Genomic DNA, 15,746 nt, shown 5'->3' on the forward strand with positions numbered 1-15,746 from the left:
AAAAAAAAAGGTTCAGCGCACTGTCTAGTGGGTCTAGATGACCCAACTTAACGTGCCTTGGATAGCATAAGGGTTACAGCCCAAGTTCCATCCTCCTAAACCTTGGATTCCAGCAGATTGTTGAGCAAAGTTCTGCATTTTCTAAACTATTCTGTTCTATCTTTGTTTACTTTCCCTGAAGGTTTGTTTACACTGTGGTGTCACATGTTTGAGTCCCATTTTTCTGGGTCAGTTACTTTTGAGGAGTCAGGCTTTGAGGGTTTTGACGTCGTCATCCTCCTGACTCGAACAACAAACCGCTGTTATGTTTACTGAGCCCACCCAGGTCTGTCAGGTGTGGCCCCGCCCACCCGCTACATCTGTATTCCGCTCGCGCCGGCGTGCGCTCGTTACAGTAAACAGTCCAACCGGGCCAAATTAAGATAATGGCAATAAGGGGCGGCAGGCCTCATATTCTAAGTGCTGCGAAGGTCACAGAGAGTGTATGAATGCGCGCAGCAGAGCTTTGCCTCGCTGCCTTTATTTATCCCCCCCCCCTCCTCCAGTGCTTTGCGGATCTATCAAGCTTTAATATCTGGTGTCTCGCTGTGAGTAACGGCCTTGTCCAGGCCGTATTGATGAAATGGCTCGCGATCCTGCGCCGTCAGCCCGGCCCAAATAAGCCGCAGACTGATAAGTTTCCACAATGTGAGTGTAAAGGTCATTAATACATTACCTGTTCAGAGAAAGGCCCTGCAGAGGAATCTATTGATTTTAGTTTTCTGCTCTCGCCTCCCTCTTACCCTGCGGCCCCCGCTTCCATTTTTTTCCGTGGTTCTGTCCACCGCGTCCTTGCGTGCGTCTCTGGCTGCACCTCTCCATCTTCCTCGGCGAGATGCAGATGCAGCGCGGCGCTTTCATCAAGAGAAGGGCGGAGAAGGTCCCCCCCAGCAAAACCAGAGGCTGCACATGTGTCTGCATGACTCTGCATATTGGTTTCCACGGAAACATGCAGAGAGGTGCCATTCCTTCATCTGTTTGACTCTGTGAACGGGCCACATTAAACCTTACATTATGATGAAACTACCAGCTTCCAGAAGAATATGGAAGTTTTTTTTTACCCATAATTCATAGTACTTGACATTTGGAACTAGAGAATTGCATATTACTTTGAACTCTGGGGGAAAAAACGTTTTGGTAGGGTTTTTCTGTATTTTCAGCAGTGGTCGGTCTCCACAGCGCAGAGTTGTTTGGTCTATGCTGTGCTTTTACTCCATCCTTGTTAACGCGGGGTGTTTGGTAGATGATGTCATAGCTTTGGGAAACGGCGCCCCAACACTTTTAGTCATCACAGCAGAACTGAATGGACCAGGGTCCACTGAGCCGAGGTCTGGACCACCTCTGCTAACCCAGGATTGAGTGAACTGTGCCACCGTGGTACAGTTCACCTAATCGCGTCCGAGCCCAGAACAGAACGATCACAGCGGACAAACCAGTCACACTCTGGCCTCAAATGGACTCTGGTAAGGGTCCGCTGACCTGTGTCCTTATAGCTAAAGGACACACTGGTTGAAACCTTTTCTTGGTAAGCAGAGTGAGAATCATTGACTGTGTTCCAGAACTGGACTGAGTGACCCCTGCCTCCTCTTGTTCCAAACAGGAAGTGCCTGCAGGTTCCAAGAAGCCAAAATCTCATAGACTTCTAAAGAAAAACATTTTTGCTCTGATACCTTTTTTTTTAACATGAACTTGATCATCCTCATTTTTATCATGATATGTTTGCTGTAGTGGACGATATTTAATTTACAGACTGACCTTTCAGATGCCTTAATGAGTGACTTCACACTAACAAATGATGAATAAATGATCAAGAATAAGAAGTCCAGTTCTCTTGTAGACTCAATATGGATTAGAGAAACCGAGTTTTGGCATTACTGAGTCTGATTTCTCAAGACAAACCTGAATCCTGACAGAACAGATCATCATGACAAAAATGCTGACTCAGCGTTGAAGCAGCTAAAATGAGCGTGAGGAGACCTAGTTACTGCATGTATGAACCTGGATGAGTCACATGACCCTGACTTAAGAAAACTTTCGATGCTCACAGATTTCTTATTTAAGTGTAACCTCATTGTTGATCGACAGTGTGGTTTTGTGCGTTCTTGTATTTATCCTAACTCCCCCCCCCCCATCTGCAGCTGAGTGACATGCCTCCTGACGCCGACTTCGGCTTCTCCAAAAAGGGCCAACTCATCTTGAGCGCCTTTGATCCAACCACTACTTCAGCCACGCCCACCCGCTCAGACTCCTCCTCCGTCCTGACCAATGGCTCATATCCATCCACCCATCAGACTCCACCCTCTCCTGACCATCTGCAGGAGTGGCTCTTTGCTGCAGCCCAGGTAGGCGGAGCCACAGCTGATGGAAATGCTGAACTGGCAGTAGATCTCAGTTGATTAGTTGGTGTCTGCACCTGCAGGGGCGGGACACGCAGGTGATCACCCTGACCCGGCCCCCTTCCACCAGTCTGGGCTTTAGCGTGGTTGGTCCGAGTTCTGCAAGCGGCGCCGCTCAAGGCTTCTTTGTGAAACATATCCACCCCGGAGGGATCGCCCACAGGTGAAGCTGCTGTCAGCAGAGCGCCACCCTGAGGGTGTAAAGAATCATTACCCTAACCAGTGTATCAGTCTTTGCAAAGACAGAAATATTCCATCTTTACTGTGGTGTCTGAAAAAAAATGCCTGCAGCTGAATTTAAATTTAAATAAAGAAACTGAACAAAACTGCAAAATGAATGAACACTTTCAAAATAAGAGATTTTCAGGCAAAACAGTAAAACTGGGGTTTTCATTTGTTCTTCTTTTCTGTTTAACACACTAGAAAATCTAATGATCATAACCTTTTGTGTGAATCAGTTCTATTCAGACGGGATCTATGGGATGCCGTTTGTAAAACTGCACAGTCAAATATTAACAGCAATATTTATATAGGAGAAAAAAACTGTTTTTATTTTTCAAATGCATATTTTCACCTATTTATGAATGTTACATTTGCTAACTAGATATTTGGTTCGAATGCTAGTTATTTAATTTGAAACTAAATATTTTTTCATAATTATATGTTGACTTTACAAACAGAATATTTAGTTTGTAAACTAAATATTTAATTTAATAAAATTAAACATTTAGTTTGCAAATTAAATATATCTGACTTCTAAAAATGTTGTATTTGAAGCCTTCCAGCTTCATGTTGTTGAAGTTCAGAAAGACAACAGCAGGGAAAGTGGATCGCTCTTAGATTCAGTGTTTGTTTGTCTTTCTGCACACATTTTGAAACCGGAAAAGGGTCACATTTCTGCTCTTGTCCTCAGCATCTGGCCTCATTGATGTCGACCTTTTTCCCCCGTTTGTGTTGCGTTAAAGGGACGGGCGTCTCCGGGAGCAGGACCAGATCCTGGCGATAAACGGCAGTCTTCTAGACGCGGTAATCAACCACCAAGAAGCCCTCAGCCTCCTTCAGCAGCCCGGGGAGAGGGTGGAGCTTGTTGTGGCCAGGAACCGCCCTCCTGAATCAAAGGCCGCACCCCCCACGCTCCTAAGCACGGTGAGCAGCTGCTGTCCTGCATTCAAACTGACCGTCACCAAGTTTGTTAAGCTTAGCAGAGCAGCTTGTTTTTTGGTTTTTGGACGGTTTTCCTCACGCCATCGTCTCGTCACCACAAGTCTGCTGACCATGAGCTGCGCTGGTTCTTCTCAGACAGCGACCATCTGTTATTATGACTCTATGTTGGATCAGTGCAAAGCCCCCAGCACTTCCTCCTGTCCTCCAAAAACTCCACCTGATCTCATCCAACAAGCTCCCAGACCTGAGAGCCGCTTAGGATCAGGAGAAACCTTCCTAAACACAAAGTCTGTTCAATCAAAAGCTTGAATCACCCGGAGCTTCAGGAACCAAACTTTTGAAGGTTTGACAAAAACTGGTTTTGTGTAAATAATGAAAACCATCGACCGTCATCAACCAGAATGTAATACTAACGTAGTTTGTTGTGGAAGAAAGACATACTTTTTTTAAGGTTTTTTTCCAGTCAAATGAAAAAAAGATTGCGAGTTCAGAAAGAAATTTTGCAAACTGGTCAGATCTGAAGATCTGAACAAAAACTCAGCTGATGTCAAAGTCCACATTAGGTCCAGACGTCTTCCTGCAGCACCTTTCAGCTGCTGGAGACCCAGGAGATGGAAGAAGGCTTCACCTGGGAAACCTCAGCTAGTCGCTTCAGGACCACGTGTCCCAAAAGTGTTTTCAAACTCGGCTTTGATAAAGCAGGAAAAGTCCTCATCAGCTTGAGTCAGCATCTCTGCTGCAGCTGCACATGGAGGAGCATGGAGGAGGTCGCCTGAGGGAGCTGAAGGTTGTTGACGGCACAAACGAGGACAGGAGAGTCCACACCTGTACAGACATGAATGCAGCAAAATCTCCCCCATCCCATCCAGGTTTCTGCTGCTGCTTCATTTGTGATGAAGCTGTTTCAGCTTTCAGTTCAGGGACAGACTTCTGCGATCTTCCCAACCAAGAACTTTCTAATTTCCAACAAAGCAATTGTCGTGACTGTGGGAAACATCTGTTGACTTTGGAAATAGTTGTCGGGAATTTAACGCAAGTAGTTGAAGTAGTTTTTGTTCCTCCATTCATGGAGCAAGAAGGCCCACAAACACGGATCCGTGACGTTTTCGCCTCCTGAACGTTTTTGTTGTCTCAAACCGTCTGTTTGTACACATGAATCCTGCATTCACCCAAACACATCCAACATGTCATTTGCAGCTTCATAAATGGGCGGCCGTGGTGCAGCGGTAGGGCGGTCGTCCCATGATCGTAAGGTTGCAGGTTCGATTCCCGCCTTGCACGCCCATGAGTCGAAGTGTCCTTGGGCAAGACACTGAACCCCACCTTGCCTCTGGTGGTAGGCGGGCGCCTGTGTTTGGCAGCGGAGCGACCACCAGTGTGTGACTGTGTGTGTGAATGTGTGTGTGACTGGGTGAATGGGTCTGTGACTGTAAAGCGCTTTGTCCTTGTAGGAAGAAAGGCGCTATATAAGTATACGCCATTTACCATTTTACCAAATGAGGTTCCACTGGATTTCTGAAAACCAGACTCGCACCAGATATGGATTAAGATGGATTAAGATTCCATATCCACACACAGTTCCTTAAATGGGATCAGTTCTTACAGGTAAATGACCCCCCCAGTGGTCCTTGAAATCTTTGTGAGGGTGACACCCCCCCCCCCCACACACACACATGACATTATAGGGGCTGCTGTGGATGTGAAGGCCTCAGCAGGTTTCAGTTGTCTGCCTTTGGGGGGGTCATAAATATTCCCTGAGCTCCTGAGCGCGTCATTCCATCCTGATTGATAGTGGGATAATTTTCACTAAATAGACAGAAACCATAAAATCATCCGTGACTTTCTGATTTATAGTTTTGGATTTACGTCCCTGAGTTTCCTTTTGGCGTGGGACGATTCCAGCAGGGAGGATTTGAGGAGACCCTCAGAGGGGGAGCAGGAGACGCAGAGCCGAGCTCCATTAACGCGACCTCGATAAGAAGGGGAATGAATGAAAGAGGAGCAGCGGGGCGGCGAGCCTGGTATGCAGGACGTGGCCCCGGTCCAGCGGGCGGGGGGGGGCAGCAAACCGAAGAGGGGCTCTCCTAGATCCAAACAGCCCTCTTTGGTTTCAGAGGGGCATCTCTGCTCTGTTTCCGCTCAGCCCTCAGAAGGTCTGCAGCTGAACCCGGTCCAGGACCGGACTTTGGTTTTTGTTCTGTTGTCGCTCTACCTCCAAGTTTGGAACATTGTTGTATTTTGACCCCATTAGATCTTCAGCTGAGCACAGATGGACTTCACACTGGAGTTACAGAGTAGCTCCACTCAAAGACGGTAGGACAGTGGGCTGTCCCACATCATCAGCACTCCTCCACCGTGCCCACAGTTTCTGTGCTCCTGGTTTAAACAAAACGTTCCTCATCTGTCCTTCAGTCTGTTTTCCTGTGGTGCAAATGTGAACGAAGAACTGAGCTCTGTATAAAAAGATTCACTGTTTGTGGTCTGATTGGAAAAGTTTGAACAAAAAAAAGCAACAAAACACTTCATTTCCATTTTCCATTTATCACAAAACAGCTTTCTTTGATATCCAACCTTTAACTTTCAGCAAAAAAGGGAAAGTCAGTGAAAATGTTCTTTTTACTAAAAAGAAATGGAAACCAAATGTCAATGTTAAACATGCAGGAATGGCGTCTTCAGTTGTCATGAGGCGAGAGAGGATGAATGTGAAGACAAAGGGCATCGTTTGTACAAACACAAATGAATCCCACAATTCCATCAGAAGTTTTCTGGAAAGTTTAGAAGTTTATAGAGGTCAAAGTTTCTAAGTTTTCATACGGATTGATGGCAGTGCTGAAGCGTGGATCAAATCTCTGCATGTTCTCTGCTGCAGGCTCAGTGGGGTCACGTGGAGGAGATCGAACTCTTCAACGACGGATCAGGTCTGGGCTTTGGCATCGTTGGTGGGAAAACGAGCGGCATGGTGGTCAGGACGATCATTCCGGACAGCGTAGCCGACAGGGTAGGTGCATCTCACCGGGACACTCAGCCGTGTCCAAACGTGAACCTCAAGCAAACACTGAACTGAGGTAAACCTGCAGGCGGGTCCAAAAGGAAGTCTTCAAGTCCTCAAGTTTTGCTTTGAGTTTAGGTTGTAACATGGTGATGTGGTGACAGAAGGACAAGTACAGATTCCCAAGTACTTGTACTCTGTAACCTGCTCTAAGGTGATTCCATCTGTCCATCAGGTCCAGGTAGGCAGGAATTACAGTTCTTTTACAGTTAAACCACATGATTTGAGTTTTTTTAGCGTTCAAGGACGGCCCTAAAATTGTAAACCTGCTGCTGTTTGGATGAACACAGAGCTGATGTCCTGGCAATGGTAAATGTTTTTTAGACTTGTTAAAATCAGTCATTTCCCACGGCACACCTGACCGTCTCCGCCAGCTCACTAGTGTACCGCGGCACACTGGTTGAAGAGCCCTGCCTTGATCACATTAATTAGAGTAATTGGAGCAGATGAATTCTGCACAGAAGTGGGAGGAGCTTTGCCGCTCTCACATTGACACACTCATTCTCGTTGTTCGCAGAGGCGCTTTCAGCTCTCTGGCTGTGGTTCTTTTATCTTTGGTCTGTCTTCTGTTGCTCATCACTCGTCTCCATCTGTTTCCTCTTCCACCTGAGTGATCTGGAGAGCTGCCTGGATCAAATTTACCTTCAAAGTCACTCTTTGAACGTAGACTTTTGTCAAGCAAGTACAATTTCTGAATCCCTCTGATTGGCTCCTTTCCGCTTTCATCAGGATGGACGCCTCCGCACAGGCGACCACATCCTCCGCATTGGGGCCACGCCCACCAGCGGCCTCACCAGCGACCAGGTGGTCCAGGTGCTGCAGGCCTGTGGCAGCCGTGTGAACATGCTGATCGCCAGGGACCCCCATGCTCAGAAGTCGGTGGCCCCGCCCCCTCCACTACCTCCTGACTCCGCCCCCATCACTGCTCCCCCACAACTGCCGGAAGCCCCTCCCCAGCATTTTCCCAGCAAGATGGTGAGGGCTCGACCTTTCTGGTTACCATGGCAATTTCAGAAGTAGGAGTGTGCTTCAGAGTCTGTGTTTGTGTTTTTTTTAGCCAAACCTGGAAGGATATGAGATCCATGAAGTTCCTCTCACCAAGAAGGACGGTCAGAGTTTGGGCATCTCCATCATTGGCTACAACCCTCTGACCAGCTCAGGTTAGACTGTTGGTTCTGTCGATGCTGAGTCTGGACTTGTGCACCCAGTCTGCCTCTTTCATTTTGGTTTTTGCACAATATTGGCTTTTATTGATATGCTAATATTCTATATTATAACTATTTTTCTCTCCTACATAGTTTTAATACATGGTCCACGAATCGATAAAATATTGGAAACAATCTAGATATTTATTATTCATTTGGCATTTAAAACTAAATGAAAATGCTTTTTAAAAGAGAAACTATTTTTTTTCATTATAAACAATAAAAACAAAATGTTTTTGACATAACGGCTTCAAACATTCAAATCTGCCTTTTGGGTCTTTTAGACTGGTTTGTTCTTTGTGGTAAAAAAAAGTGTCATTGTAATTTATTTAGGTATTGTTTGCAGTGATATGAAAAAAAGGGTTAATATATTTTTGGTTAACACTCCCCTCCTGATCGATTTAAGACCTTTCCACACCTTTTTACCAACATAACTGATAAAGCTACACTCTGTTCCAGATAGATTTTTGTTGGTTAGCTAAATCCTTAATACCAAAACCTCAAATGTGTTGGATGATTTCAAAACTGAAATGTTTTTTTTTTATATGTTTACATTTTTAACAGAGTCAAAACCATAAAAAATGCTTTGAATTACTTTTTAGGATTTAGCAAAAACCAAACCTGCTCTAAACCAAACAAGTCAAGTTCAGAGAAGCTAAGTTGAATCCCTGTAAAGGCCGTGTCAGACCGACGTTATCTACAATTTAAACATATTGGGCAGATGACAATTAGCCATTCGTGGAAAAAGGGAGGAAAGTTTAGGTTCTTTAAGTGAAATTTTCCTAGATGTATCACAAATGAACCTCACTAAACTCATGAAAGCTGTATGAATGAACCACGTTAGAGGCGCACTGATGCGTTCATGGTCATCACGGTCATCACGGTTGTAACTAACTTGGAGAGACGTTTTCATAGCTGATGCAGCTGATTGCCTTCCTGTGTAAAACATTGCTGATACTAAAATGGCACTGAAATAACTGTGGATCGTCGCTCTGCAGCCGACTTTCAGCCTTTTTGACCTGTTTTGGTATCAAATGTTACACATTTCAAAGAGTCTCCAGCTCTATTTTGGGTTATTTTTCTCTTTTTTGTTTGATTATTTAAGCATTTGAAAGGCTTTCTTATTGTCTGTTTGTTAGCCAGGAACTTCATTAAAACCTTGTGTGTTTATGTCTGTGTGTGTGTGTGTTTGTTTTGTACATTTGTGTCTGCGTGTGTGTGCACGTGTGTGTTCAGATGCTGTGGGCGTGTACGTGAAAGAGGTGGTTCCCGGCAGTCCTGCAGATCTGAGCGGGAATATCCGAGTCCAGGATCGCCTTCTAGCTGTGAGCATTAAATGTTTGTGGTTCTGATGTATAATAAATAAATAATTAAATAAATAAATATAAAAATAAATGTTTTTTTTGAAGATTTTTGAAGATGAAGTTGTTTGACACTTTTTTGTTACGAATATAATTCCACGTGTCAATTCATAGTTTTGATGCCTTCAGTGTGAATCTACAATTTTCATAGTCATGAAAATAAAGAAAACTCTTTGAATGAGAAGGCATGTCCAAACTTTTGGTCTGTCCTGTACATTTTAATGAATGAAGATCGTTTTGTTTTTCCACCTAAAGTTGAATTAGTTTTTGTGGCATTCCTGTATTTCCCCCCAAAAAACGGTTGGATTGATCCGTGTTTTGTTTGGTCGGTTTTCTCTGAGACTCCTGAGATTAATTTGTCTCTTTATAAAATTAAAATCACTTTATCATTTTTAAACATGGATTTCTTCTGAAACTTCTGATTTGTCACAGACTGATGTCCTGCTGTCAGATTAGAAATGGTTCAAATAAATCATCCTTCATCTGATGTAACATTTTAGATTTGGTTTAATTCAGAGAATTTGATTCCAGTACTTCGGTCTTTGAATTTGCCGTTGTGTCTGAACAGATGGACGGCGTGAGTCTCCACGGTCTGACCAACCAGGAGGTTCTGAATGTGATGAAGCAGACGGGCCGCAGCGTGCTTCTCACGCTGGTCAGGAAAAAAGCCCGAGCTCCAGAGAGATCGCTGGATAAAGGTAAGAGGAAAAAAGACCCTCAGAGAAAAATCATTGAAAAGAAATTCACTTTTTTCTAATCTGTTCTGTGAGAGCATGAGGAGTTTCAGACCAACGACAGCGAGAGACCTGTCAAAGTATAAAGATGTGCACGTTAAAGTCCCACTCAGATCAGCTTTGATCCACTTTCCGTTGCCGTTTTTAGGCTAAATCCAAAAACCTGTGGCGATTTCTAGGACATAGTTTCTGCAGAGCGGCAGGAGTTCATTAGAAATAATGAGTTGTTGGTGGAACTGTTGAGCCCCTTCCCCACACCATTAATGAGAGCTCTCTGTTTACATTCTTTACCGCTAGCTTATGGTCTCTCACAGTTTCTTAATAAATACTCAGAAATGCAGTTTTAAACTGAATTTTCTTTATATATATATGTCCTCCATTATCAGAAAATGTCGGAAACAATGGGCCACAACAGGATCAAACATTTGGCGTGAATTCTGTTGGAAGAGCATAATGAGGTTTTTTTTACTACACCCTCTAAGAAAAAATACCCAGGAACAGGTAGTAGGTGTGGTAATAATGCAGCCAATCACTTCCATGTATTTTGGGACTGTGTGGTTGTCAAGAAATACTGGTCTGACATTCATGAACATCTGCAAAATGTATTTTCTATCGTCTTCCCCTTCTTCTTTGAAAGTCTATTTTGGGTCAAATAGATAGTCTGGACAACAAAAGGAAGAAATTGCTCTACATTCCACTGGCGGCTAGTAAGAAAAGAATAACCAGAAAATGACTTAAAGCTGAATAACCGACTACAGAGGACTCGATGTTGAACAAAGAATTTATACAATCACTCAGTACAAATACAACTAGATGTTTTTTACACTGCTTGGTCTAAATCATGGGTGCCCAAAGTAGGGCCCGTGGGCCAAATTTGGCCCACCAAAGGTTGTCTTTTGGCCCAACAAGTCATGCCTGTAGAGGCCGCAGAGTGTTTAGCTAAAACCCTGTAACCTTTCCCATTCATTCATGGAGCGACAACGGCAGTCGCAAACGGATGAAGGCATTTCAAACAAACATGGGAGGAGGATTATCTTTCTCCAGAAATCTCTTCTCAGGCTGTTTGTCTTTTTTGCCGCCACTACAAGACTAAACACGCAGTTTTATCCAAACACAAAGGTGAGGCGCAAAAGACAAATTCTAGGGAGGTCCAATCTAAACTTCTGACACAGCAAGCCACCCTCATGACGCCCTCTGCAGCACAGGACAGCGCCTCGTTGGCTAGCTACGAAAGTTTGGCGTTAATTGACGAGAGTGATTCAAAGAAAAATGTTGCTAACTTTTTAGTCTCACTAATGTGCGTTACCTTGAAAAGTACCAAATGCAAATAAATAAACTAAACTATATTCTTTATTCTCTGCTAATTTTATTAAATGATTGCATTTGGCCCACAGATGGGGATCACATTTAGATTTTGGCCCTCTGAGCGAAAAGTTTGGTTTTTGTGGAGTGTCACTGAAATTGTGTCCCACCATTTATGTTTAGAAAATCCCTGCTCCCTCACATGGATGTTTATTCTATTCTCATTTAAAACTGAGAAATCAAGAACATTGTAATCTATCAATACAATGTACAATTAATCATGTGCTTGTTCAATAAAAAATACATTTGTAAAAAAAAGAGAATGTTACAGGAACACCGTTTTCATCCGAGGGGGTCTTTAAAGCTATCACAAACATGAGAGGACTTTCCGTTTGGGTCAAACATCCACCTTCAATGAAAACAGACCCACATTGTCACAGATGAGCAGGTGTAGATCTCAGAACCCTCAGCAGTGTTAGCAGAAAGATGAAACGAGAGCTTCGAAGAGCTAAACATCACAACTGTTTCTTTATTATGCAAGAAGCGTTCTTTAGCTTTGAGTCCTGACTATTTTGTTTGAAGCTTCCACAGAGGGAACATCAGGTTAAAGAAAGTCCCTGTGCTGGGGTTACTTTAAGGTAAAAAAAAACTCATGGTAAGTGGGACTGCACACCTGGACCAAGCAGGTGATGCATGTCAGTGAGGGGGAGGAGCCTAGATCAAACTGCAATGAACAATGAAAACTCAAAGAAATGGTTTGTTATGAAGCCAGAAATCCTCGAAAACACAACAAAAGTTAACAGTTTGGGATAAAGAGAAGATTTCAGTAGAAACTTCTCCAGTGTTTTTCTTCATCATCTTCACTTTGAGGGATTTTACCAAAACCGTGTTTCCCTTCAGAGCACAGATGGAGGCGGAGGTGGATCCACATTCTCGGTGGAGACAGAATACGTCCATCCCTCTGCCCTCGGCTTCAGCTTTCTGTCTCTCATGTTTGGTTTCCTGACTCTTTCTGACAAATCAGATTACAAGCAGAAAACTGTCAGATTATGAAGGAGAATATCAAAGTGTTTCAGTTTGAAAATCAGATAACAGCAATCCTAATCAGATTACAGATATCAGATTATTCTGTTGACGTGATCACTTGGATAATCTGAACATTTGGGGAAGGATAGGACTCAACTTAAATGCTGACCGTCTGCAGATGATGGTCGTCAAACATCAGTCAGAAAAGGGGGCGTGGCCTTCAGGTGGAGGGTTTTGTTTGCTCAGTTCCTCATGGTCCCAGAATTAGGATTTTTGTGAAACCATCTTCTTCTGTGATCGTCTGGCTCTGCTCCTTGCTCCTCTGTTTCCTTCCTCCTCTGCTCCCTTCAGCCTTTGCTGCTTCCTCCTCTGCTTCCTTCCTCCTCTGCTTCCTTCCTGCTCTGCTTCCTTCCTCCTCTGCTTCCTTCTCATCTTATCTTTTATCCTTTACTCCTTCCTCCTCTGCTCCCTTCTTCCTCTGCTTCCTTCTCATCTTATCTCTCATCCTTCACTCCTTCCTCCTCTGCTCCCTTCTTCCTCTGCTTCCTTCTAATCTTATCTCTCATCCTTCACTCCTTCCTCCTCTGCTTCCTTCTTCCTCTGCTCCTTCCTCCTCTGTTATCCTCAGAGCCTAATTCACTCAGTTTAGGTTCTATAATAAGGAGGAGCAAGCAATCTTTTTTTCAACATCTGAAGAAAAGGAGAGCAGGAGTCTCATTTTCGTCAGGAGGAAACCCTCCTGGAAGTCTCCATCTGCAGCTGCACAGCTTTTACGCTCTACCAAACCTGACGTCAGGGTTTGGGTTCCACTTAGTTACATCAGGCTGCAGGCGGGTCAGCACCTAAAACTCTCTGTGTAAAACCTGCTCATCATATTAGCGATATTTCAGGCCATAAACTCTTTGAATCCTCAAACCTGGAAGGAGGAGATTCAGCCTCCGTCTGTGTTTCAGTGCAGAGGGAGTCTTCTCAGGCGTCTTCCAGGAGGTCTCTGCAGAAGAAAACGCTGTCCTCAGAATATGGATCCTTGACAAAGAAGCAGGAAGAGTTGTACCTGAACGCAGCTCGCCTGGACGAGGGTAAGGCGTTCCTGTACTGGTTTTGGACGTCAGGCAGGTTCATGAAAGTTTTGGTTCTGATCCAGAAACCAGAATAATCTGGTTCTGATCCATCTGTATGGAACAGCCAGGTTGTTTTTTAAAGAGCTGACAGTAATGCTGTGAAATGGAGAGGACAGAACAAATCCAATCTTCTTCCCCTGGTTCTGGTTCTGGTTTTGGTTCTGGGCTTTTAGTTTGTTGAATCAGCATATGGAGGTTACAAGAACCCAGACAGTTCTTTCAGGTTCTTTGGGGTTTACAGCCTCTGTTTTGTCTTTTCGTCTTTAATCTTTTTGAGTTAAATTGGAACTCAAAGGGCCGAAACCAGGGGTGTGAAACTCATTTTCACTGAGGGCCACATCAGCATAGTGGCTGTCCTCAGAGGGCCAGATATAACGTATACATGTAACAAAATGGAATGAAAAAGAAAATGTAACTACTCCTTGATGTTAACGCATTATTTATTTAATATAACTTTTTAAAGTGACAATTACAGCTGCATAGAAAACGTGTGTTTACTTGTTACTTTAGCATAAATCCTTTTAAATTTTGTCCACATATTAAAACCCACATAACTCCATTAATGAAGGATCAAACCGTCCAAGTGAATAAAGAAAAATACCATAAAACTGAGCTAGAAAGAACATGTATTACACGTGTAACATTTTACAAATAAGGCTGCACACAGCCTTGCATCCAACTGATGGTTTGATTAAAGCAATTTCTCTGCTCACACACAAAGACCTGCAAACATGGAATAATTACAACTGCAGCTACACATACATAATATGTAATCAACAACAAAAAAAAGTTATTTTGAGAATTTTAAAATTTTTAGGCTTACTCGGGCCACATAAAGTGACATAGCGGGCCACATTTGGCCCCCGGGCCTTGAGTTTGACACATGTGGCCTATATCATGCAAAATCAGCTTTCTGAGCTTTTAAGTTTATTATGATGTTCCAAACAACCCCAAAGTGGTATTTTGATCCATTCATGTATTCCTCTGCGCTGTGAGCAGTAGCCCCTCCCAAACCCTGGAAAGGGGCGGGATCTCATGAGCTGACCTGTAAGAACCACCCCATCTATGAAAAATCTGCACTGCAGCCCCGCCCCCAGGCAAACACACACCCACTTTCTCTGTGGAGCTAGCATTGATCAGCAAATGCTTTGATTTTATCTGCACAACGTGCACATCTATCTTCTAAAAAGTTTGGATGATGTTTGTTTTCGTTTGCAAATCGTTGACACGCTACCGATGCCGACCCTAGACTGACGTTTAGACTCTGTACTTTTTTTTTTGATTTTTACTTTTTATTTTTGGCTTTCTCATCACAACAAATAACAAACAATTCCCTGAGATACATTTGACCATAAGTCCACATCCAATAAGGTGTACCATCATTTTTTTCAAGTTAAAACAGAAGATTGCATTGAGGCAAGATGAGACATGAAGTTCAGTTAAACAGATACACCGTGAATAAAAGCTCATATTACAGTTACAACCCCAAATAAAGTTTAACAGTGTGCCATCTACGTTCAAAGACATCTGAAACTAGAAACTGTACATTTTTAGTAGTTAGGGGTTAAGGTGGGCATTGGGACACCGCCTGAGACAAAAAGCTGCTGGAGGAGGGAACATCATGAGCTCTGTAGCACCGATGAGAAGAGCTGGATGAAGCTGAAGAATGAGGCTGCAGAACTGAAACGTCCTTGAAGGACCGTCTTCAGCTCCAGTTATGTGTTCTTCAGATGCTTGATCCGTCAGATCTCAATGTAATCTTTAGAAGGCTACTCATGGGCTTAGTGTGTTCTTCTGCCACTCTGTTTTCAAACAGGGAGGAGGCTTAAACCTTCATCACTCAGAGCCCCACAGGTCAGGTAGATGCAGGCCTGGAGCAGCACTTCTCTCTGAGTTATTCCCTTCCTTTTATTCCTCATTAGCCTGCTAAGTGGCCAAAACGCCTCCTGACAGATGTAAAGTGTCCACCTCGTCTGACAGCGTCAATGCGATGTATTACTCTGTTTATTCAGCCGAGCGCCACAGATTAATGTCTGCACGGCTGCTGGGTTAGCAATGCTAATTTAATCATGCGCTGCAGCGCTGCCAGAGCCGCTTCCCAGCTCTGAGGAGAACCTGCTGTTTGACCCTGAGTCAAGCATGCATTAAACATGCACAGGAAGGCTCCTTCTCCAGGCTGAAGCTGCTTACTCCACCAATATTTCACCAGAGGTGAATTTCCGTGATATTCAGGAGGCCGTGGGTTGGAGTGTCGGACCTGCAGCAGAACCTCAAAGTAGCTCAGAGGTTCCAGTTGCTGAACGGATTAGATTGAAGTCCATTTTCCGTCTGTTTGTTTCTTCTAAAAAA

General features: G+C 43.8%; 1 protein-coding gene across 4 annotated transcripts in view; it reads left to right on the top strand.

Moving 5' to 3' along the window:
- patj (PATJ, crumbs cell polarity complex component) overlaps positions 1-15,746 on the top strand; it is a 108,118-nt gene that overhangs the window by 6,818 nt on the left and 85,554 nt on the right. For 3 of the 4 annotated variants that reach the window (XM_023954072.1, XM_020702216.2, XM_011473812.3), the window contains 9 exons: positions 2,178-2,381; positions 2,459-2,598; positions 3,401-3,581; positions 6,469-6,597; positions 7,378-7,623; positions 7,706-7,808; positions 9,090-9,178; positions 9,783-9,912; positions 13,230-13,355. In XM_023954072.1, the coding sequence (XP_023809840.1) occupies positions 2,178-2,381; positions 2,459-2,598; positions 3,401-3,581; positions 6,469-6,597; positions 7,378-7,623; positions 7,706-7,808; positions 9,090-9,178; positions 9,783-9,912; positions 13,230-13,355 (1,348 nt within the window). The remainder of the gene's footprint in view (positions 1-2,177; positions 2,382-2,458; positions 2,599-3,400; positions 3,582-6,468; positions 6,598-7,377; positions 7,624-7,705; positions 7,809-9,089; positions 9,179-9,782; positions 9,913-13,229; positions 13,356-15,746) is intronic. The other variant, XM_011473814.3, reaches the window with a different exon arrangement.

The sequence above is a fragment of the Oryzias latipes genome, chromosome 4 (assembly GCF_002234675.1).
Source record: "Oryzias latipes chromosome 4, ASM223467v1".
NCBI classification, from domain to species: domain Eukaryota; kingdom Metazoa; phylum Chordata; class Actinopteri; order Beloniformes; family Adrianichthyidae; genus Oryzias; species Oryzias latipes.